The sequence below is a fragment of the Zingiber officinale genome, chromosome 1B, assembly GCF_018446385.1.
Source record: "Zingiber officinale cultivar Zhangliang chromosome 1B, Zo_v1.1, whole genome shotgun sequence".
Classification (NCBI taxonomy): Eukaryota; Viridiplantae; Streptophyta; class Magnoliopsida; order Zingiberales; family Zingiberaceae; genus Zingiber; species Zingiber officinale.
Window position 1 is genome coordinate 122,400,556 of NC_055986.1, and position 22,725 is coordinate 122,423,280.

General features: G+C 38.0%; 1 protein-coding gene across 1 annotated transcript; it reads left to right on the forward strand.

Moving 5' to 3' along the window:
- Window positions 1-476: 476 nt before the first annotated feature.
- LOC122041635 (protein AMEIOTIC 1-like) lies at window positions 477-6,471 on the forward strand. Its single transcript, XM_042601389.1, has 11 exons — window positions 477-636; window positions 725-828; window positions 1,437-1,459; window positions 1,560-1,582; window positions 2,778-2,833; window positions 3,685-3,771; window positions 3,852-4,912; window positions 5,043-5,082; window positions 5,246-5,329; window positions 5,471-6,190; window positions 6,283-6,471. The coding sequence occupies exons 1-11, from the start codon at window positions 477-479 to the stop codon at window positions 6,469-6,471; spliced, it is 2,547 nt and encodes an 848-aa protein (XP_042457323.1).
- The last annotated feature ends 16,254 nt before the right edge of the window (window positions 6,472-22,725 follow it).

The window sequence follows — 22,725 nt, forward strand, 5'->3', positions numbered from 1 at the left end:
GACGGAGGTATACAATCTTTTTACTGTAGCCACAGTTACGCTGCTTCTTGCTCCACTTCTTTATCTCGCCGCTAGTGTTCTGACTTGAACGTCGGAGGGTCATCATCGGGACACCTCTCCCCAGCTCGATACTAACGACTTGTGATTACAGGTCCACGTCATTCGGAGGTCCATAAAGAATTAACAGGAGCACCACATCTCAGCGTACATCGTCTCAATTTTCGGACACGATCAATCATCTTTTCCATCTCTACAGTCCACAACGCTAACGAGAAGATTGAATCAGTCAAGTTTCAATCTGGTAAAGTTTGATGTGCTACAACAATTGTCAAATATTAATACTTCATTCACTATTAACTTTCCAACTGCTGATTAAACCAATCTTTGCCATCTCTACAGTTCAAAAACCAACACTGGATAAAGCACCTTCACTTAGGTACATACTCGTATCAGATTTTTAATTTAACTCTAAATACATGAGCTTTCACTCCTACAAATTTGAGGTTCCTGTGAAATGCATTAACCAGGAAGACGCATACCTTTTCGAAATCTCCTTCCGTACGAGCACGTTCAGTATCTCCTTGGAAACTCCGTTCTCCTTCGCCTTCACAGCATTTGGAAAATACTTCAGTCCTGGTACTAATTCAGATTACATCCTTGGGATCAAATTCAACTTACAGAAATTAGTTGTGACTTAACAATATGTTTCTAATTCCATATTCAGATAAAAGAGCACCATCACCAGTTCCAGTGTCTAATCCATCAGCAAGGTCTGGATCGCTTGCAATAAGACCAAAAACTCTCAACTCATCATTCAATATGCAACAGGTAGCAAAATGCCACTAATTTAAAACTTAAAATGATTCTTGCACGCACTTGAACTCTTCATAGCTCGTTTTGGAGCCTTAAAATGGGAACCTAATCATGTGCTGATAACTTGAGAAACTTTGCGAAATGCCATGGAAGTAATATTTTCCCATGCTATTCTCTGCTAAAAGTTGTTCACTCGAAAACTAAGGTTCCGAGTCCCCACAATCTCATCGAAATGAAATATTTCCTTGTCGTTGGTTCAAATTGCTTTGCAATATAATGTTTAAGAAATCAGTATCAATAAAGCTGCACGCTGAAAGGAATGACCAAAAAGATAGCGAGCAGAATCCAAGCAAAGGCAAAAAATTGCTTAAGACTCTGCTCACCAGGCGCAAATCCAAGAAAGATGATACAATTTATAATTATTTTGAGGAATATTGAATCAAATATTTATATTTTCTACCTCAAATTTTGTCTGTGAAACATACTTAAAGCTATATCATGTAAAGCAGTTTAACAACAAAGTAAAATTGTGCTCGGAGTATCAGCACACCTTGTTTTTTTTTCTTTTTCTTTCTGGGTATAATGATGTTAAATTTTTGTAAATTAACTATAACTAATTTCAGATGGTATTGTTGGATGCTACCAGGTGATAATGTGATTGTGAAATGTAAATTGTTCATGTATTTCACTTAGTTTGAAACCTTTCGACTGTTTTATTTGATGTGATATGTGCATTGGATTTGCAGTTTTAGCTCTTCCTTACATATTGGTGAGTTAATGATTTTTTTTTCCAGTAATAATAGATTTGGAATTATTGTAATTAACAAGTGATATTAGTTTAAATCATCTTAGATTACGATATAATAAATAATTAACAAATTAATATAGTCAGGATAAAAATAATCAAATATTTGTAAAATGGCGCACAGAAGAAAAGCGTTGGGAAGGGTAAAGTCGTAGATATATCAAAGGAATAGGACAAAGTCATCACTTCACTGCTGCGTACGTGAGAGCGTCTGAGAAACACGTGTCTAACGTAATCATCATTCATCACACCTCGGCGGTCCACTCAGTCCCGTTAGTTTAAACCGTAATAATCCTCCTTGCTGACTCATCGAAGATGGGTTTGGGGTCCATAGATTCTGACCAATAAAAAACGGGTATTTTATTTGGTTGAGTGTATGAAAGTTGGCAAAGTGGCTGCGTTGCTCCTTATAACGACCTCCACACCTCGTCTTCCAGAATCGCGTTTGTTAGAGAGCAGAGTCGTCTTCCTCTCCACGAAGCTTCTAGTGGTCGAGTGGAGGAGAGGAAGGAGTGACCTGGAGAGAAGAGATCGGGCTTTTTCCATCCAGATCGAGGAAGCAGCTCCCAAGATTGATTCTTTCAGTGGTATTTCTCCTCTCCAACACTCATTTTAAGCACGATTTCAACCACTTTTCGATCGATTTCTCTTCGTTCAAGCCTTCTTTGATTCCCGATCTTTGCTCATTTTGGTTTCGCGTGACTTGATTGATGGAAATGTACTGTCCTCGGTAGCGTTCAGCTTGAGTCAGATCGATCTCTCTACAGAAAATGTCCATATTGTTCTTTTTGGCATTTGCTTTGACGTAATAGATAGATCGCACCGTTTTCATAGATTTTATCCATTCCATCAGAGAATTTGTGATCCGCTCCGGAACCATCTTACAGTTAACAAACTGTATCTACTAGTTACGTTGATTACACAATTTGAGTTTTTATTTTGTTTTCAACCCATGTAATGCCGTGGATCGGCTGGTGTTATCCACTATATTATTAAGGGAAGTGAGGAACAGGAAATTTGTGCTCAAAGAAAGCACTACAAATGCCAAAACTTGCTACAATACATTACTTTTCAGCTGGTTTCCATTAATTTCTTCCTTAGCAATCACAAGTCAAGATGTGACTTCTTTGTGATCTTTGATCGACGAATCTTTGGCAAGAGCATCAATCTGGTTCTTTTCACAGTCTGATCTCCTTTTGTTTTTCTGTGATTCTTGTAGGGATAGTAATTACAAAAGTTGCTTTGTTCCTTCTCCAAACTATCCAGCTGAAGTAAATCAGAAGGAAAAAAAAAAAGGGAACCGTCGTAGCAGAGTGAAGCAAGAGCATGGAAGTCGTCACTACCGTCCCTGATTTCTCGGCCGAGCCAAGTAAGGTATCCTCTATCTCTCTCTCGCCATCTCGTTCTCTCACTCTCTCTCGAGGGGAAAAAAGATCTCCCTTTTGTTTCTCCATCGAATCTTCTGTTGTTCATATCGAGACCGTCGATCAAGATCCATGGCCGATCCAGAGCGATCGGGCGTTCCAATTCGCAGGTAAAGAGCGAAGGAGGTCGTTATCACGACGTGTAGATCGCATATTCCCTTCCTGAGCCGCGACCAAACTGAAAAGTGAGAGCGCGGCGCGCGATTCCTTTTGATAATCATCATGACAACACTCGTGCAATAAAGAACTCCGCTCATGTAGAACACACCCATTTTTGTACCTTCGTTCTAGACTAGGACTGCATTGTTTTTTCATAATTATTTATTTTTTGTTCAATGCGTTGTGTTAAAAGGTATTAGTATTTCGACTTGATTTGTTCCTTAAAAGGAAATGATACGGTGAGTAAAGAAATTGCTTGTTTGCGACAACAGGTGAAGTATTATTACTCGAAGAGGAATGATTCATCGACGTCCAAGGAGCGGAAAGGTAAGTGGGCTTTAAGCAAGCAGCAGCCGCCCGAAGCCAATTCTGGCCATGCATCCCTTTGCAATGGTACGATTCTTCTTCAACATTCTTCACAGTGACATCTTTTTATGCACTTGCAGTTCAAATTTGTTTAATCTTTTTCATCCAGGAACGGAGTTCCAGCTAGGCGCCTTCTTCGAAATTGATCACGAAAAGCTTCCTCCCAAGTCCCCAATCCAGCTTAAAGCCATCCGAGTCGTAAAGGTGTCGGGATTTCGAGTCCCTTTTCGTGTATCACGTACATTTGGTAGCATTGATTTACATATTATGTGCTTGGGACGCAGGTAAGCGAGGCGACGAGGTTGGAGGTCACGGTGAGCTTCCCGAGCACGCTCGCGTTGCGTAACTACTTCGCGCTATCGCCGGAGACCGGCCGCGACCCAGAGCTGGACGAGAGGTTCGTCATGAGCTCCAACCAAGCGGGAAGGATACTTTGGCGGCTGGTGTCGCCGTCGGAGGTTGAAGAGCAGAAGCACTTGGAGAGCTTCTGGTTGTCGTGTCCTAACCTCCACGAACATTCTCCGACGCCGGTGATAACTAGCGAATCCGTAGCCCCGCAGGAAGAAGAGGCCGGCGAGGGAGAGTCAGTCGTGGGACACTGCCTCTTAACCATGATCAAGTGCTCTGGCCTCGTCCAGTGGGGGATACGAAGGAAAGTCAAGTACATAGGAAGGCACCGGCAGGCGGAGATGTCGGTGGATGGGCATGAAGAGGAAGTTGAGGAAGATGTACAAGATGACGTTGAAGAGGAGCAGAGTGAGAGGAAAAGGAAGCGGGAGATTGCTGAAGATGAGAAGAAGAATAAGAAGAAGAAGAAGAAAAAAGGAAAGAAAAATGAGAAAAAGTGGCCGGAGAAGCGACAGACAGGAGCCGTCAAGAGGAACACTGATAAGAAAAGGAGTGGGGAAGAGCGGCAATACGGGAAGGGGACGAAGGACCGCTGGTCGACGGAGAGGTATGAAGCGGCGGAGCTGAAGCTGCTGGAGATTATGAAGACCAAGGGGGCCGCTCTAGGGAAGCCCATAATGCGGCAGACGCTGAGGGAGGAGGCGAGGAAGCACATCGGCGACACGGGACTCCTGGACCATCTCCTCAAACACATGGCAGGCAAGGTAGTGACGAACGGCGCCGAACGATTCCGGCGGCGGCACAACTCGGAGGGCGCAATGGAGTATTGGTTGGAACCGGCAGACCTGGTGGACGTTCGTAAGATGGCCGGCGTGTCTGACACCTACTGGGTGCCACCGCCGGGGTGGAAGCCCGGTGACGCCATGTCGGATTGCCCCTGCGGCGGTGACTACAAGTCAAAAACACAACTCGGAGAGGAAATAGCAACTCTCAAGAGGTTCTTTTTGGATTTCTACATTAATTATAAATCATGATTAGTTCTTCACCTGATGCTTTTAACAAACCGGAACGGGTTCTTCTTCATTGATCATTAATTTGAATTGCTCGATGGCTATTAATTATTACAGGGAAATCATTCAGCTATGGTCACTGAAGAACGTGGATAATGTGAGTAAAGAAGCCCTATCTCTAAAGCAATACATTTTTAATTACAGGGATATGATCAATAATTACCAGATTTAACTTTTTTTCTCCGCTATTAATTTGTAATTCTGCAAGATATTACTCAACACTAGATCTTAGTATACTAATCTTCTCGTTGAATTCACAGGAAAATTACAAGTGCTTGGTGGAGAGGAATCAGAGATATGAAGAAGAAATAAATAACCTCACAAATTTTATGCACCTCTTGAAGGTACGAATTGTTCTATCTATCTCATTTCTTTAATTTCATTAGTTTTTTTTTTTTTTTGGACACATTCCGGCCAGCGGCGGTTGTTCTCCTTCTAGTTCTCATTGCTTGCTAATGCAATGCATTTAATTTATTTGCACTCAGGAAGAGATCCTCCAGCTGAGAGAGGAGAAAGTGAATAAGAAAGTGGCCATGGAGGCAATAAGAGTAGACAAGGGATTGCAGTGCGGTGAAGATCATGACAGCGGAACGTCGAAGCAAGAGGAGAATTTGAAGAACATGGAGATGATAGACCATGACGACGGGACGACCGAGGAGGAGAAAGTGAAGGCCGCTAATTATTATTCCGGCATCACCATCAGCTCCACAAACGACACCGTCATCTCCAGCAGCAACAGGACAAGTACTAAAACCAAGAACAGCGCCACCACGAACACTAAGAAGGTGACGTCTCGCCGGAGTGGCTTCCGGATATGCAAGCCTCAGGGGACGTTTCTGTGGCCGGACATGTGGAGCAGCAACGTTGGCGGCGGCGGAGAGGCGCCTCCGACGTCCTTGGTGATTCCGAACACAATCGTGCCCGCGTCCGCCGCGGCGGTGTCGACTATCGAAGAGCACATGATGCTGATGGGCAGCGGCGTGCCGACCCCTCACTCGGCCTCGTCGGCCACCTCAGCGCCCAGGCTGCTGCTTCTGCCATCACCGACGTCCGCTGCTCGGCCAGCTATGACAGCACGCCCTTCTGAGATCATGACGGTCCCCACGCCGGCACCTCCTGCCGCCCACTTCCACCACCTGCAGCAAGCAGGCGGCTCCTACGGCCTCTATCCTGCCTCCGTGGTGTACCACCACACGGTGGCTCGCGTACGTACTGATCTGTCCGCTGCGTAATAATAATTAATAGAAGAAATTAGAAAGAATGTCTGTCGGGACTCTCTGACACGGTGTTACAGCAGGTGTGGGCGCAGACAACGTCGACGTCGCCACCAGCGATGCTTGTTGGCGTGGAGGGGAACAACAGAGCAGAGTTGGCAGCTGCCATGGCTTCGTGGGACGCAGCGCACAGGGACAAGGGAGGAAGAGGCAGCGTCACCACTGATCTCGCCCTCGCCCCGCCATCGACGGCCACCACCCCCTACCCATAAGCAGCCTCGATAATTGTGACGCGGAGATGCACTGCTAGTACTCTACCTTCACTAATAATTACGGCTATTAATTTGAAGAATATGCATACACACAATTTCCTTTCATTTTTCTTTAGGTTGTAAGCTTTTGCTTATGCCTCTGTCGTCAGATGCAATCTGGCGCCGATTGATATTTGTGTATGAAGCTTGTGAGAGGCCATGGCAAGCAAAACTACTGACAGTACTACATATAATATGCATGCAATCTTTACGTTTAGTATATGTGTTAGCGATGGAAAAAAAAAAAAATCTCGAGCGGGATAGTTAATTGATATAAGAACAGATGATTAAGTATAGTTCGATTAACGAACGAATATATGGGAATGATAATGAAAGATGGTACAGCAAAAGCCTATATATAGCAGAACAAGGAAAAGGCAAAATGAAACTGCAGTTTGTTTCAGGTAACTGGGTTGGTAATGTCATGCTTGCAGAGAACCGGGGGCAGCAGTGTATGCACCAGTCGACAAAATAATTCTACGGATTTTTCACCAGAAGACAAGTTTCATAATCTCTACCTGACATATTTTAATATATATTAGTCCGATAAGTTCATGGGAAAGCCTAATTATCATCTATTCATTAAAAAAGGTTAAATATTTTAGTTGATTAATTATGTGAGACGCACAGGAGGAAGTGACTTAATAATTACAATATATAGCGTCAAGCGACTCCTGTCTGAATCCCATCACTGATAACTTTAATAAGAAATATTACTATAGTGACTGATTTTCTTGGTGAGGTGCAGTACTAACGATCTCGTGGAAGAGTAGCTAGATAAACCTTCAGTAAGTTGAGCCAACGTTGAAATAAGAATTGTTACGAGAGAGAAATCTGGCAGCCAAAAGAAAACTTGGCCTCATTCTCATTTCAAGACAACAGCAGCCGTCACGATCGAAAAAGGGTTCGACTCTCGTAGTGATATTTGCTCTTCATCGGTTGAAAAGAGTCGGGATCATACGAAGAAAGATTTAACCGTTAAAAGAAATGAACTCAATCTTATCTTGAATACAAAAAAATCTTCCCGTGAATGGTCACTAACTCGCTGTCAGAGATATTAATGATCAATAATATTATGGGCATTCTAAAGTCGATATATGATTAAATGTGAATCAAGTGGAACTCAAATTGGGTCGAGTTAGAATTGATTTAATTGTGTTAAATCCGACCCAAATCAACATTAATATTGAGGCCTTATCGAGTTCAATTAATGTTTTTTTTGTTTTATCCAGGTATTTGGTCCTTACATGTCATGATCCATCATGTAAATCCGAAAAGCTCATCTGGTCCTGACATGGTCCTTCAACATCACTTTAAACTCGAAATACTTTGAACTATCGTTAATTTGAGATTTGAATCATCGCTACCTTTTTATCATCACATCGTCTGTGGGATTTGTTATTTTTTTTTTTTATAATCCAAGTAAATCGGGAATGTGTTATTTTTTTTTATAATCCAAGTAAATGGAACAGTACAGATAAATATGTTGGCTCCTAATATCACAAATTTTAAACTTCCTATGTGTAATTTGTCATGGATAACATTTGAATTCTCATTATATAAGGAGCCCGTTCCATTTTTACCATCACACCATAGCTCTCATGCAAAGGTTCAATTAATGTTACATTTATATGCCAAATATTCAAATCTTACAATTCTATTATCCTAAAGTAGATAGTTCAATCCTACATTTCACCTACCAAATAAATCCAAAAAAGCATGACAACTCCTGATATGACACCCTAAGTTATGTTTGATTCAAGTTATTATTGATAGTCTTAGTTATGTGATTATCATGACTAAAGTTATGAAAAATAAAATATAATCTAATGTTATTTGGTTCAATTCAAGTAATGCAACAAAACTTATTTGATTTCACTTTTATTATCCTTGGTAAAACAAAATCTCAATATGTATAGTATAACCAATTCAAGTAATGCAACAAAACTTATTTGATTTTACTTTTTATTTTCCTTGGTAAAACAAATTCTCAATATGTTTAGTATTTTGAAACTGAGATCATTATCATCGCCTCTAAATATAAGGTTGATTGCCTCAAACGGAGCAGTGATGAGATATTAAAGACAAACCAGCTGAGGATAGATATTTATGTTTTACATTCACAAATAAATGCGAGAACTATATTTGGTGATTCATTTCCTTTTGTTGGGAATGTTTTTTACGCCCTTCTTCTATCCCGGTTATACACCGATTGTTAAGATTTCTTCCACAATCACTATTGTCCTACAAAATATGGATACAGAAGATAGAGTACTATTAACTGAATGACCCAAACTGATTGAATAAGCTCAATATTAGTCTAGAAGGCAAGTTAACTCTTGTAGAAGCTTACCCACTAGTAGCCAAATTTTTTATGGAGATTTTCATCATTTTGTAATCCCTTTGTACAACTCCTCAAGGATGGACGGCAACGGCTTCTTAATGGGGGTTGCCTTCTACAACACTTGAGAGCTCGTCGATGCATCCTTCCCTGCCGCACCAAAGGTAGACCCAAAGATATTTTAATCAAACATTGATCTGGCCCTGGAGCTATCGATGTCACCGCTCATTCCACCAAATAGGCTGGAAAACCCATAGTATTTTGCAAAAATATCGTCGGCGTTCCTGTAATTGAACCTAAGTGAGGTTGGCCCATCCCCTCTGCTAGAGGAAAAAGGTGGCGCTTCTTGGACCACAGATGCCCCGTGGTGGGATCTGGCACTTGAGTCCCTGCGTACTATAATGGTTGTAGATAGACCGCGTTTGGGGATCTATAACAGACATGCAAAAGCAAAAGCAAAAGCAAAAGATGAGATCTAAAACGTCCCTTTTTTTTTTGCGGACGTTTCAAATCATAAATGCACTTACAACCATAACCTTAAAACATTTAACTACTAGCCATATTAGGTACTGGTCATATAGTTCCAAAATTTATACTACAAAAGGAAACATCCAACTGATGCGAAAACTAAATTGGAAGGTTTTCGGATTGTATTGGAAGGTTTTCGGATTGTACTGTTGTTGTCCCGAGCTGGCCCACTTGTCAACGCCTTCTGCCTCATTCGTCTTATTACCTGAAATAGTTAAAATATGTGAGTTGAGAGATTTAGCACCTTCAAACCATATTATGCATTAATTAGTTCTTATATAGATGCGTCCTATCAAGGAACCTATACTAACTAATTTATCCTCTAGCTAATTGTTTTGCATAAACATATATAAGGAGAGCATAATCGTGAACATACTCTTGCCATACATATATGTTATCATACTTTTTGCCCCACATAAATAATTGCATAGATAAAACATAACATGAGCATAGCAAAATATAATCTTAATCATTACTAATGCAAAGATCTAAAACCTAACAAGAGCATAACATAAGCAAGAACAAAATTAGGAAGCAAGGAACATAAACTTACATTGCAGAAAGGAAAACATATGCATAACTTTATAAGGGACGAACATAACGCAGGTGCGGTAACCATCATTAGAGCCCATTCATTTAGTTAATGATCATGTAATTAGTTGCGCAATAAGCATACGACTTATGGTACAACTCACACTAGTCAAAACCAATGTGTTGCACCATCATTCATTTTTGGAAAGACCCTCCCCGAAGCTCATCCTGAGGTACCAATCTCGTATTGTCACCACACATGCACGTATTGTTGGTGCGGGTAGCACTAACGGTCTAACCCAGGTTTTGATGAATGACAAATAGGTTAAGTTAGTTGTGTTGTTGTCTGACACTTTGATCGAGTGTGCAGGAGAAGTCCAGACAGGTCGACGGGCTGACCAGATGTCTGGCACGAAGTCCAGCTAGGTCGACGGGCTGACCGGATAGCTGGCGAGAAGTCCAAGCGGGTCGACGGGCTGACCGGACGCTTGGCGAGAAGTCCAGCTAGGTCGACGGGCTGACCGGACGCTTGGCAAGAAGTCCAGACGGGTCGGCCGCCAACCGGACGTCCGGTGGGTAAGGTAAGTCACGAGGAGAGAGCATGCGGACGCTTCCCCGGAAGGAACATTAGGCGTCGATCCGCTTAGATCCATTTCGGATATCTAAGTCGAGATCGTGACTAGATTCCGGCCTCGGAAGACGGAATCTAAGTCATACTCTTGATGCTAATTTTATTACTTAGCGTCTGTAAAAATGTGCTAACAAACCGTGCCGCAGGTTTATTTGCCTGACTAACACCGCTTTGCGGTAGGAAGGTCCGGCGCCGGAATGGCCCGGCGCTGAGTCCGGCGCTGGAAGGATCCAGCGCCGGAGACAAATTTATCCCGTGACGACGCTGACACTGGAGCATGCTGGTTGGGAGTGTTACGTCACATTCCAGGCAGAGATCTAGAACTCTGAGGATAAAGAAGCCCGCAGAGCTTCAAAAACCCGAGTTATCAAGTCGTCTTCCCCACGCCCTGACGCTCACAAAGCTCCGACGACTCACTGCGGCTCTCTTTTTAATTCATTGTTTGTCGGTTAGCTTTGTTTTCTTTCCTTTCATTAGCAATATTTGTACGTAAATTGTAATTATCCGAATTGCTAGTGAATTGCCCAACGAAAGTACTCAAGGAGTACGGGCCTTCGAGTAGGAGTCGTCACAGGCTCCGAACGAAGTAAAAATCAACAGTGTTCATCTCTTTACTTCTTTACTTTTCCGCTGCGTCTTAACTCGAGATTTTCGAATCGATATTCACCCCCCCCCTCTATCGAATCTAACGGTCTTACAAGTGGTATCAGAGCTGGTACCGCTCTGATTTGGTGCAACCACCAATCAGACAGGGGGTGAAATCATTTTTTTTAACAATTCCAAACTGATATTATTATCTTTTTGGAAGATTTTTTCTCGTTGCATTTAAAATCTAAATTGGTACAACATCAACTTAGAGTTTCTATTTCTCCTGCACTGCTAATCCAAGACGAAGTCTTGGGATTTTTTTCCAGTTAATTTAGTGTGTGCAGGATAAGATGTCTCAACAAGAAGGCTTCAGCACAGTACGTCCTCCCCTATTCAACGGAGATGATTTTTCGTACTGGAAGAGGAGAATGGAGGTCTACATGAAGACAGACTACGACCAATGGATGAGCGTCACAAGGGCTTACAAAATTCCAGTAGACAACTCCGGGAGCATAGTAGACCCTGAAGACTGGACAAATGATATAAAGAAAAAGGCATCAATTGAAAACAAAGCCATCAATACTCTACACTGCGGACTAACACGAGAAGAACTGAACCGGGTCGGACCGCATCAAAACGCTAAGGAGCTTTGGGATAAACTGATCGAGCTGCACGAAGGAACAAGCGACGCGAAGGTAACAAAAAGAGATTTGCTGTTAAATAAAATTTTTAATATAAAAATGCAGGAAGGAGAAACGGCAAGTCAGCTCCACGCGAGGGTCAAAGATATCCTCAACGGTCTCCACGCGATAGGCCACCAAATGGAGAACCGAGACTTAATCAGGTACGCATTAAATGCTTTTCCGCGAAACAATTTGTGGGCATCAATTGTAGATGCCTACAAAATTTCAAAAAATTTATGTAAATTAAAATTGGATGAACTCTTTTGTGAATTAGAACTTCATGAGCAAACTAACGCCGGGGTCGAGAAAGGTGTAGCTCTATTTGCAGGTTCCTCTAAAGAAAAGAAGAACAAGCCCGAATCTGAAGAAGATTCCGATCAAGACTCTGAAGACGAAGAACACCTGGTGAACCTGGTAAGGAAAATGTTCACCAGGAAAAAGAGAAGCTTCAGCAAACAGGATCTTCAGAAGATCAGTTCGCCAGCCGACTCAAGAAATGTCACATGTTTCGGATGTAACAAAAAGGGGCACTACAAGAACGAATGCCCAAGATTGAAACTTGACAAACCAAAGTCAACAAAGAAGAAAGCCCTCAAAGCAACATGGGACGATTCCTCCTCAGACGAATCGGAAGGAGAAAGGCAAAAGCACCAAAGTCACCTCGCGCTGATGGCTCGCGAAGCTGAAACGGAAGACGAATCAGAGGAATCGGAAGACGGGTCCGAACCCGAATCGAGCCACGAGTCCGTACTCGTTTCCGAAGGTTCCAAAGAGGTATACCTAAACTTAAATCATAAATTCTTTATAATTATCTCGTGTTTGAATAAAAAATTAGTTAAATTGGAAAATAAAAATAAATCGCTTATTGAGGAAAATCAAAACCTCAAGGAACAATTAAAAAATTCGAATCCAACTCAAGATCGAACACTTGAGGAGGAGAATTTATCATTAAAAAATGAACTTAATAAGTTAAAGGAAATGTTGGAAAAATTCACAACAAGATCTAAAAATTTAGATTTAATTCTAAATAACCAAAAGACATGCTATAATAAAACCGGACTTGGATATAAGTCAAACTCAAACAAAACCTTTAAATCATTATTAACCCAACACAAAGCAACTAAACAAGCTTGGGTCCCGAAAGCGTGCTTAACCACGCAAGTAGGACTTAATCAATTCTATATACCTAAAGAAAAAATACATTTTATAAATAAACCAAACCAAAATCCAAAATACAAACCTAAATCAAATTCAAAATCTAAACAGTTTAAGAAACAACAAAATTATCACCAAGTTAACTATAACTATAAAAAGAATCGACACAAGCCTAAAATTAAAACTTAAATTAATGGCCAATAATTCAGGGGGAGGCTCCAGAATAGCTGGCACCTCCAAAACTAACTTACCTGGTAACCCAAAACTAACAAACCCGGCAGGGCAATTAGAATTAGAGACCAAGTTTAACTTGAATCATGGTATTGGTGAAATTTTTGGATGATAGTACGTTAGGGAAACTTGGGCATCGCATGTCTAGAAAGATATGGTTTCGATCTGGTGCATTTGGCCAAGTGGAACTAACCGAAGCTACCCTTAAATGAATCCTATCCAGTTAGACCAAGATTTAGTACTAAGTTCCGTGGATAGGACTATTCGGAAAACCTCGAAAGGTTGGTTACTCCTAATGATGTCCTTGTGACTCACCAAGCTTAGAAGTTTATCCGAAGAATGCCTATTTGTGGAAACCAAAGCTAAGTCTGAATCTAACACAAGTTAAACCAAAAGTCTGTAATCAAACCAATTTCATCTCACAAAATCATAGGATTCCCTGATTGATAATATAGTTCGGGTGAGATGAATAAGGCTTTAAAAATTAATTTCAAAATTTTAATTTTAATTTTAACTTAATTTCAAAATTTTAATTGTAACTTAAAAATTAATTTCAAAATTTTAATTTTAACTTAAAAATTAATTTCAAAATTTTAATTTTAACTTAAAAATTAACTTCAAAATTTTAAACTTAAATTAATTTCAAAATTAAGATTTTTTTTAATGATTGATTAAAAATTGATAAACTAAGACTAACATAAAAATCCTACTTGTTGTAGGAAACCAAGTGGATTTTGGACAGTGGTTGCTCCAAACATATGACTGGAGATCACACCAAGTTCACTCAATTAACCTACAAAAGCCTAGGAACAGTTGCCTTGGGAAACAATGGTAAACTCAAGGTAATTGGTATAGGTAATATTGAATTAAAAATAGATTTCATAATTACAAATGTTCTACTTGTTGAAAATTTTAAATACAATCTTCTGAGCATAAGTCAATTATGTGACACTAGGTATAAGGTAAAATTTCTATCTACAGAATGTTTGATCAAACATCTAGATAATCCAACTATAAGCCTAAAAGGCTTTAGAAAAGACAATATTTATGCCATTAACTTAACCACTTCTTCAGTCAAGTGTTATTTAACACAAAAAGAAGAAACCTGGTTATGGCATAGAAGAATGTCACACACACATTTCAGAAACATAACTAAATTAAATGGTCTAGTTAGAGGCTTACCAAAATTACCTAACTTAGATTTAACGATATGTAATGCTTGTCAACAAGGCAAACAAACAAAATCTACCCACAAACCAATTAATGAATCCCAAACCAACTCAGTCCTAGAACTTTTACACTTAGACCTATTTGACTCCTATGGAGTTAAATCAATAAATGGAAGTCTATACTGTTTAGTTATAATAGACGACTATTCTAGGTTCACTTGGGTCAAATTCTTAAAAAATAAAGATGAAACCTTTGAAATTTTTACAAATTTCTGCAAACAAATTGAAAATGAAAAAGGCATAAAAATCAAAAGAATCAGAAGTGATAATGGAGGAGAATTTAAAAATCATAATTTTGATAAATTTTGCCTTGAAAATGGCTATCATCATGAATTCTCTTGCCCTAAAACTCCCCAACAAAATGGAATTGTAGAAAGGAAAAATAGAACTTTACTTGAAGCATCTAGAACTATGCTAAACGAATACAACTTACCTAAATATTTTTGGGCAGAAGCTGTTAGTACAGCCTGCTATGTACAAAACCGAACAACACTAAACAAAAAACACAATAAAACATTTTTTGAAATATTTTACAACAAACAACCTAATATAAAACACTTTAAGGTATTTGGTTGCCCAGCCTTTATCCTAAATACTAGAGAACACTTAGGCAAATTCACTTCCAAAATAGAAAATGGAATTTTTTTAGGGTACTCTCTGAATAGCAGAGGCTACAGAATTTATAATAAAGTTACCTTAAGAATTGAGGAAACCACCAATGTAAAATTCAAAGAATCCAATCAAAACCTAGAACAAGCCCAACCTCAACCAGTTGACCCTGTTCATGAACATATCAATTCTGAAGGAACAAACCAAACCCAAAATCATGAAGAAGAAGAACAACTACAAGAAAGTCAACCTTCTAGAACCATAAGAGTCAACCCAAACCATCCTACTGATCAAATAATTGGTGACCCAGACCTTAGGGTCCAAACCAGGTCATCTTTCAGAAACCTAAGTCAAATCTCGTTAATCTCAAATATTGAACCCAAAACTGTAACTGAATCCCTACTTGACCCAGACTGGGTCATAGCTATGCAAGAAGAATTAGCTCAATTTAAGCGCAATGAAGTTTGGGACCTAGTACCTCCACCTAACGATAAGAAAATAATAGAAACCAAATGGGTATTTAGAAACAAGTTAAGTGAAACCGGAGAAATTACTAGAAACAAGGCCAAGTTAGTTGCCAAAGGGTTCAGTCAAGTTGAAGGACTTGACTATGATGAAACTTATGCCCCGGTAGCTAGACTAGAGTCCATTAGAATGTTACTAAGCTATGCAGCCCATAAAGGATTCAAACTATACCAAATGGATGTCAAATCTGCCTTTCTTAATGGATTAATAAAAGAAGAAGTTTATGTAGGTCAGCCACCTGGTTTTGAAAGCCTAGAACACCCTGATTATGTCTACAAATTAAAAAAGGCATTATATGGACTTAAACAGGCACCTAGGGCATGGTATGAAAGACTAACTTCTTACTTAATCTCTAAAGGGTTCAACCAAGGTCAAGTTGACCCAACACTATTTGTGAAATCAATAAAAGAAGATATTTTTATAGCTCAAATTTATGTAGATGATATCATCTTTGGTTCAACAAACTCAGAGTTTTTAAACGAATTTACAAATCTAATGGAACACGAATTCGAAATGAGTCTGGTAGGAAAATTAACTTATTTTCTAGGGTTACAAGTCAAACAAACAAATGAAGGAAATTATATTTATCAACAGAAATATACTAAGGAATTACTTAGAAAATTTGGAATGAAAAATACTAAAGAAATAAAAATACCTATGGCCGTAAACACAATCCTATATGATGATCCTAATGGAAAATCAGTAGACTTAAAATATTATCGGAGCGCAATAGGTAGTCTACTTTACCTAACTGCAAGCCGACCTGATATTTTATTTGCAGTTAGTATGTGTGCTCGATACCAAACCTGTGCTAAAGAATCTCATTTGACTCAAGTCAAAAGAATCTTTAGATACCTCAAGGGAACCACAAATGTAGGAATTTGGTATCCTAGGACCAACAACTTTGAATTAATAGGATATTCTGACTCAGATTATGCCGGATGCAAATTAGACCGAAAAAGCACAAGTGGTGGATGCCAACTACTTGGTCCATCCCTTGTCAGCTGGTTTAGTAGAAAGCAACACTGTGTTGCACTATCTACAACTGAGTCAGAATACATAGCTATAGGCGAATGTGTTGCACAATTATTATGGATGATGCATACTCTAAAAGATTTCAACTTAAATATCACAAATGTAAAAGTATTAATTGACAATATAAGTTCAATTAACTTAACCAAGAATCCTGTGCATCATTCAAGAACCAAACATATTGAAATTAGGCACCACTTCATCAGGGATCATGTTACTAAAGGTGATATTGAACTCAAGTACATTGAGTCTAAATCAAATTTAGCTGACATTTTTACAAAACCACTCCCTGAAAGTGAATTTAGCAACTTACGACGACAATTAGGGATGTGCTCAATAGACTAGGAAATTTCAAAAATACTTTCAAAATTGATTTCACCAACTTATAGGCTAAACTTGTTTGTTTTCAAACTTTCCATTTTTTAGACTTTCGAAAACAGTTTTGGCCTTAGACTAGTTTTGAATCCTTAGAAAGCATGTACCCATAGGTTTAGTTCTTGAGCATCTCACCAACATCTTAGGTTTACCTTGCTTGTGTTTGATAAACATAGAAAGGGGTGAGATGCATAGGCCAACTGTCTGGACTTATGATGCTTATTTCAGTGCATCAGCATAAGTCTGGACATTAAATACAATTCAGATATTAATCAGATTAAAGTTCATCAGTCAAGTCAAACACTGACTGATCATAATTAACTTAATCTGACTAACCAAGTGAAAGCTACTATCTTCTGATAGTTAGTTAGTACCAAATTGGTTAGACAGCTGGTAAGAGTTAAGTATCAAATTCAGGGGGAGAAATAAAACTACTTTAGTTTTTCAAATTAAATTTTAAACTTAATTTTGAAAATCAAAATTTAAAAACAACTTGTTTAAAATTGTGAATTTTTTTTTAATTCACAAACTTTTTATCCTTTTTACCTAGTCTTTGAAAACTGAACTTTTCAAGTATTTTAAACCATGGTTTTGAATCTAGTACGTTTAAACTTTGAAAATTTGATTTTGGAAAACAAATTTTATCAAAACATTCTAAAAAGTAAAGATTTAAATTTAATTTAACTTTACTTTGAAAATGTTCCTACATCTAGTTCTTAAAACTTGATTTTACTTAGTTTTGACAATTTGATTTGAAGGTTAAATTTTACAAAAATTATTTTACAAACTAAGCTTCTCAAAATCATTTTCCTTGATTTTGAAAATTGAATCTTTTACAAACTTAGTATTGAAAAATAAATTTCAATTAGTTTTGAAAAATAGATTTTTCAAACTTAGTTTTGAAATTTTGGTTTTGAAAACTTATGTTTGAAAAGCGTTTCAAAGTTGAAACTTGTTTTGAAAATTTAATCTTGAAATTTAGATCTTATACACTTATGTTTGAAAATTAAACTTAAAAGTTTTCAAATCTTTATACTCCCCCCAGTCAACTTGATCTTTTCTTGGATTTAAAAATTGTACTTTTGTCCTTGAATCCTGAACCAAACTCAGTTATTTTTCAAGATTAAGTGTTATTGTTTTAAGTAACTCTACACTATGATTGTTTACCCTTGTTTTTTTTGATGAATGCCAAAGGGGGAGAAGGGTTAGGTGGTTAAGTTAGATAAACCAAATTGAAAACACTAAAACTAACTTTAAAACCGATGTACCTGGTTTTGCGTTCTTTCACTAACTTAACCAAGTTGTCATTCTATCAAAAAGGGGGAGATTGTTGGTGCGGGTAGCACTAACGGTCTAACCCAGGTTTTGATGAATGACAAATAGGTTAAGTTAGTTGTATTATTGTCTGACACTTTGATCGAGTGTGCAGGAGAAGTCCAGACAGGTCGACGGGCTGACCAGATGTCTGGCACGAAGTCCAGCTAGGTCGACGGGCTGACCGGATAGCTGGCGAGAAGTCCAAGCGGGTCGACGGGCTGACCGGACGCTTGGCGAGAAGTCCAGCTAGGTCGACGGGCTGACCGGATAGCTGGCGAGAAGTCCAAGCGGTCGACGGGCTGACCGGACGCTTGGCAAGTCCAGACGGTCGACGGGCTGACCGGACGCCTGGCGTGTAAGGTCACTGGAGGGGAGTGATTGCGAGGACGCGTTCCTCGGAAGGGAACATTAGGCGCCGATCCGCTTAGATCCATTTCGGATATCTAAGTCGAGATCGTGACTAGATTCCGGTCCCGAAAGACGGAATCTAAGTCATACTCTTGATGCTAATTTTATTACTTAGCGTATCTGTAAAATGTGCTAACAGTGCTGCAGGGTTTATTTGCCTCGGACTAACACTGCTTTTGGAATCGCAGGGAAATGAAGGTGCTGGAAATGGAGTCCGGGCGCCTGGAAGGGATCCAGGCGCCCGGAGGCAAATTTTATCCCCAGGACGACGTTGACACTTGGAGCATGCTGGTTGGGAGTGCTACGTCACATTCCAGGCGCCCGAAAGGGATCCAGGCGCCCGGAGCAACATATAAAAGAAGCCCCAGGCAGGAGCTTCAAAATATCAGTCTTCTGAGAACTCTGAGTCCAATCACTCTGCTGCTCTGCGCTCCAACGACGTTCACAAAGCTCCGACGACTCACTCCGGCTTTCTTTTTAATTCATTGTTTGTCGGTTAGCTTTGTTTTCTTTCTTTTCATTAGCAATATTTGTACGTAAATTGTAATTATCCGAATTGCTAGTGAATTGCCCAACGAAAGTACTCAAGGAGTACGGGCCTTCGAGTAGGAGTCGTCACAGGCTCCGAACGAAGTAAAAATCAACAGTGTTCATCTCTTTACTTCTTTACTTTTCCGCTGCGTCTTAACTCGAGATTTTCGAATCGATATTCACCCCCCCCCCCTCTATCGAATCTAACGGTCTTACACGTATTCCTCTACTTATCCATACAACTCTTTTATATCATACATCGCAAGTATACATGCATAGTTCTTAAACTGTCTTCGTAAAAAGAACTACTTATAACTTCACATGGTATCAATTACACATTGGAACCACATTACACATGCATATTATCATCAATTCCATAACATACATGTCCCTAAAATAACGAACTAATCTAACATACTAAGTTATCAAAACATATTGAGTGCATATATTAAACCTCCACAGTCCGAAACACATAGAATTAACATATGACTCATTAAGTTAACATGATGAAGAGAAAGAATAAACATGGGCATAACTAGATCCAACATCCTAATTCCCTAATATTAACATGTGACTCATTTGTTAGCATGATAAGAAGCAAAAATAAACAAAGATATAACAAAATCAAATTCCAAAAATCTACATATATCTTAAGCACAAGATGGTTAGTTTCATGGTAACTTAACCCCTAAGATCCGAACCTACACATGACATAAAGTAATCATAAACTTGGGTTCAACTTTATAGTATCAAAATTTCTAGGAGCTAGCATGATATCAACTTCTAAGTAATAAAAGAGCATGAGGTCTTATACAATCCAAACCCTACAAATCTATAAAAGCTAACATGGTATCATCTCCTTAACACATACATACAACCAAAACCAAAACTTATATAGGGTACCTAAACATACATGAACTTGAAGAACTAAAATAAAACAAGATGTGGGAAAACATGGAACAACGGTAGCGCAACATCATGATGAATAAGACCCCCTAAACAGAATTTAGAACTACTCTCATAAATCTAAAATTTACAAGTTTAATACTTAGAATTAAGCATGGATCTTCTAAGGGAAGACAACTAGAAGCATGGCCCAAATTGTAATGCAACATTCGTATTCATGACTCTTAAAACAAAACTTAAAACTCACTACAATAGAACCAAAAGCAGCAAGATCACACAGCATAATTCCAGATTCGTCAGTCACTGGTATAAAAATCATATGAAATTCATCTTTGATCCGAAAAAAATTATGTAAATTGGTAATGAAAGCTAACTAAATTTCCTACATTTCAACAGAAGATGCCGAAGTGAAATTCGTTCACCCATTGAAGCTAATTTACACCACAACAGAACCAAAAGCAGTAGAGTCACAACATAACTCTAGATTCATCAATCAGTGGTATAAAAATCATATGAAATTCATCTTTGCTCTGAAAAGGATTCCGTAAATTGGTAATGAAAGCTAACTAAATTTTCTACATTTCAACAGAAGACATTGAAGTGAAAATCATTCATCCATTTAGGCTAATTTACACTATACCAGAACCAAAAGCAGGGTCACGACATAATTTCAGATTTGTCAGTCATTGGTATAAAAATCATATGAAATTCATCTTTGACCTGAAAAGGGCTCTGTAAATTGGTAATGAAATCTAACTAAATTTTCTACATTTTAACAGAAGACACCAAAGTGAAATTCATTCACCCATTGAGGTTAATTTAGACCACAACAGAACCAAACCTAACAAACTATAAAATTCAAAACTTCACAAGACATAGAAGTTAAATAAAACAATAACATGGTTGAGAGTATGCCTTTAAATCTTAGCTACCAACCTCTCCTTTAGTTGTCTTCTCTTAGAGCTCTAGAACCAGTGGAGTTGGGCGAGATGAGGGTTTAGGGCCGGCGGAAACAAGAATACAAGGTGGAATTCTAGATGAGGGTTTAAATAAAGAGGGACTTAGGACTGATCTCAATTTCTAATTCCTACCAATTTTATAAATACTAAGTCCTATATATTATTTTTATAAACATTTAATACTAAATCTAAATAACAACCTATATCCATGGTTATATAATTCCATATATATTTTCTATATCTTATATCTTCCTTATTTAATTTTATTTATGTTTTATAATTTATATTATATATTTTATATTATATAATATATTATTTATATTTTATTTATATATTAGTTAAATGAATAATCTATAAAAATTAATAGACATATAAATACTAAGTCTTTATATATATATATATATATATATATATATATATATATATATATATATAAATTTGTATATACATACAAAATTTTAGCCTTTTATAAATGCTAAGTCCTAATTCCTATATACTAAGTTTTATCCATTTATAATTCACAAATTATAGTTTCTTAATTATTATATACACGTATACTCTATAATTTGTATTATATATATATAATATATATATTATTTATATTTCATTTCCAAATTGATTAGATGGATAATTTATACATATAAATTATATAAATACTAAGTCTTTATATATTTGTATTTTTCTATTTTCTTAATATAATTAACTAATCCAAATTTCCAAATTGTAAGATAACTTAATTAATTATATTTATTTATGTAAATAAATTCTTAATTAAATCAAGCGAACAATTACAATTATCCCAATAAATATCCTTAATTAAATAAATTTGAAATCTAATTAAATTATAATTAATCTAATAAATATCCTTAATTAAATAAATCTATATTCTAATTAAATTATAATTTAATCCAACAAATCCCCTCAATTAAATAAGTGGTTTCGAACACTACAAGATCAATCTTTAATTAGAAAGAGAACTTGAAAAGGGAGAGGCTCCAATTCGAGCCTCATAAGCTTCCGATCGCCAGTAATCCAATACATAATGAGTCGTCCCCTTAGTATGCCCCTCCTCGCCTTCACTCCTTCCTAGCCTAGCTAGATGACCACATGCTCTCCTTCGCATGTAGAACCATAAGGATAATTTTGGTAAAATTTTGTTGTTAACCCCAGAATGAAGAAAAACCGTAGACTTCCAAGGTAATCGAATTCCCCTTTAGCTGATATTTTAGTGATGTGACAAACATCTTTCATTCCTGCGAATCGTTGATTACCTAAATCAAATAGAGTTTTAGTTGATAATCTTGGATGAATAGCGAAGGTTATTAAAGATAACCTCCAACCAAATGCATCATAGGTGTAATGTGTTATGGGTAAGATTTGAATTCTCATTGCTTAGGGAACTCATCCCACCTCTTACCATAGCATCATAACCCCCGGAGGTTCAATTATTGTGTTATTTTTATATATTAGATATTCAGATCTTACCATTCGATTATCTAGGATAGATAGTTCAACCTTATATTCTATCCACTAAGTAAATTTAGAAAAGAACTATAGCTCTTGATATGACACCCAAACGTCACCAAAAATTCAATCGTAGCATGTCCACTTTGCATGAGAATCGACCCCTCACTGT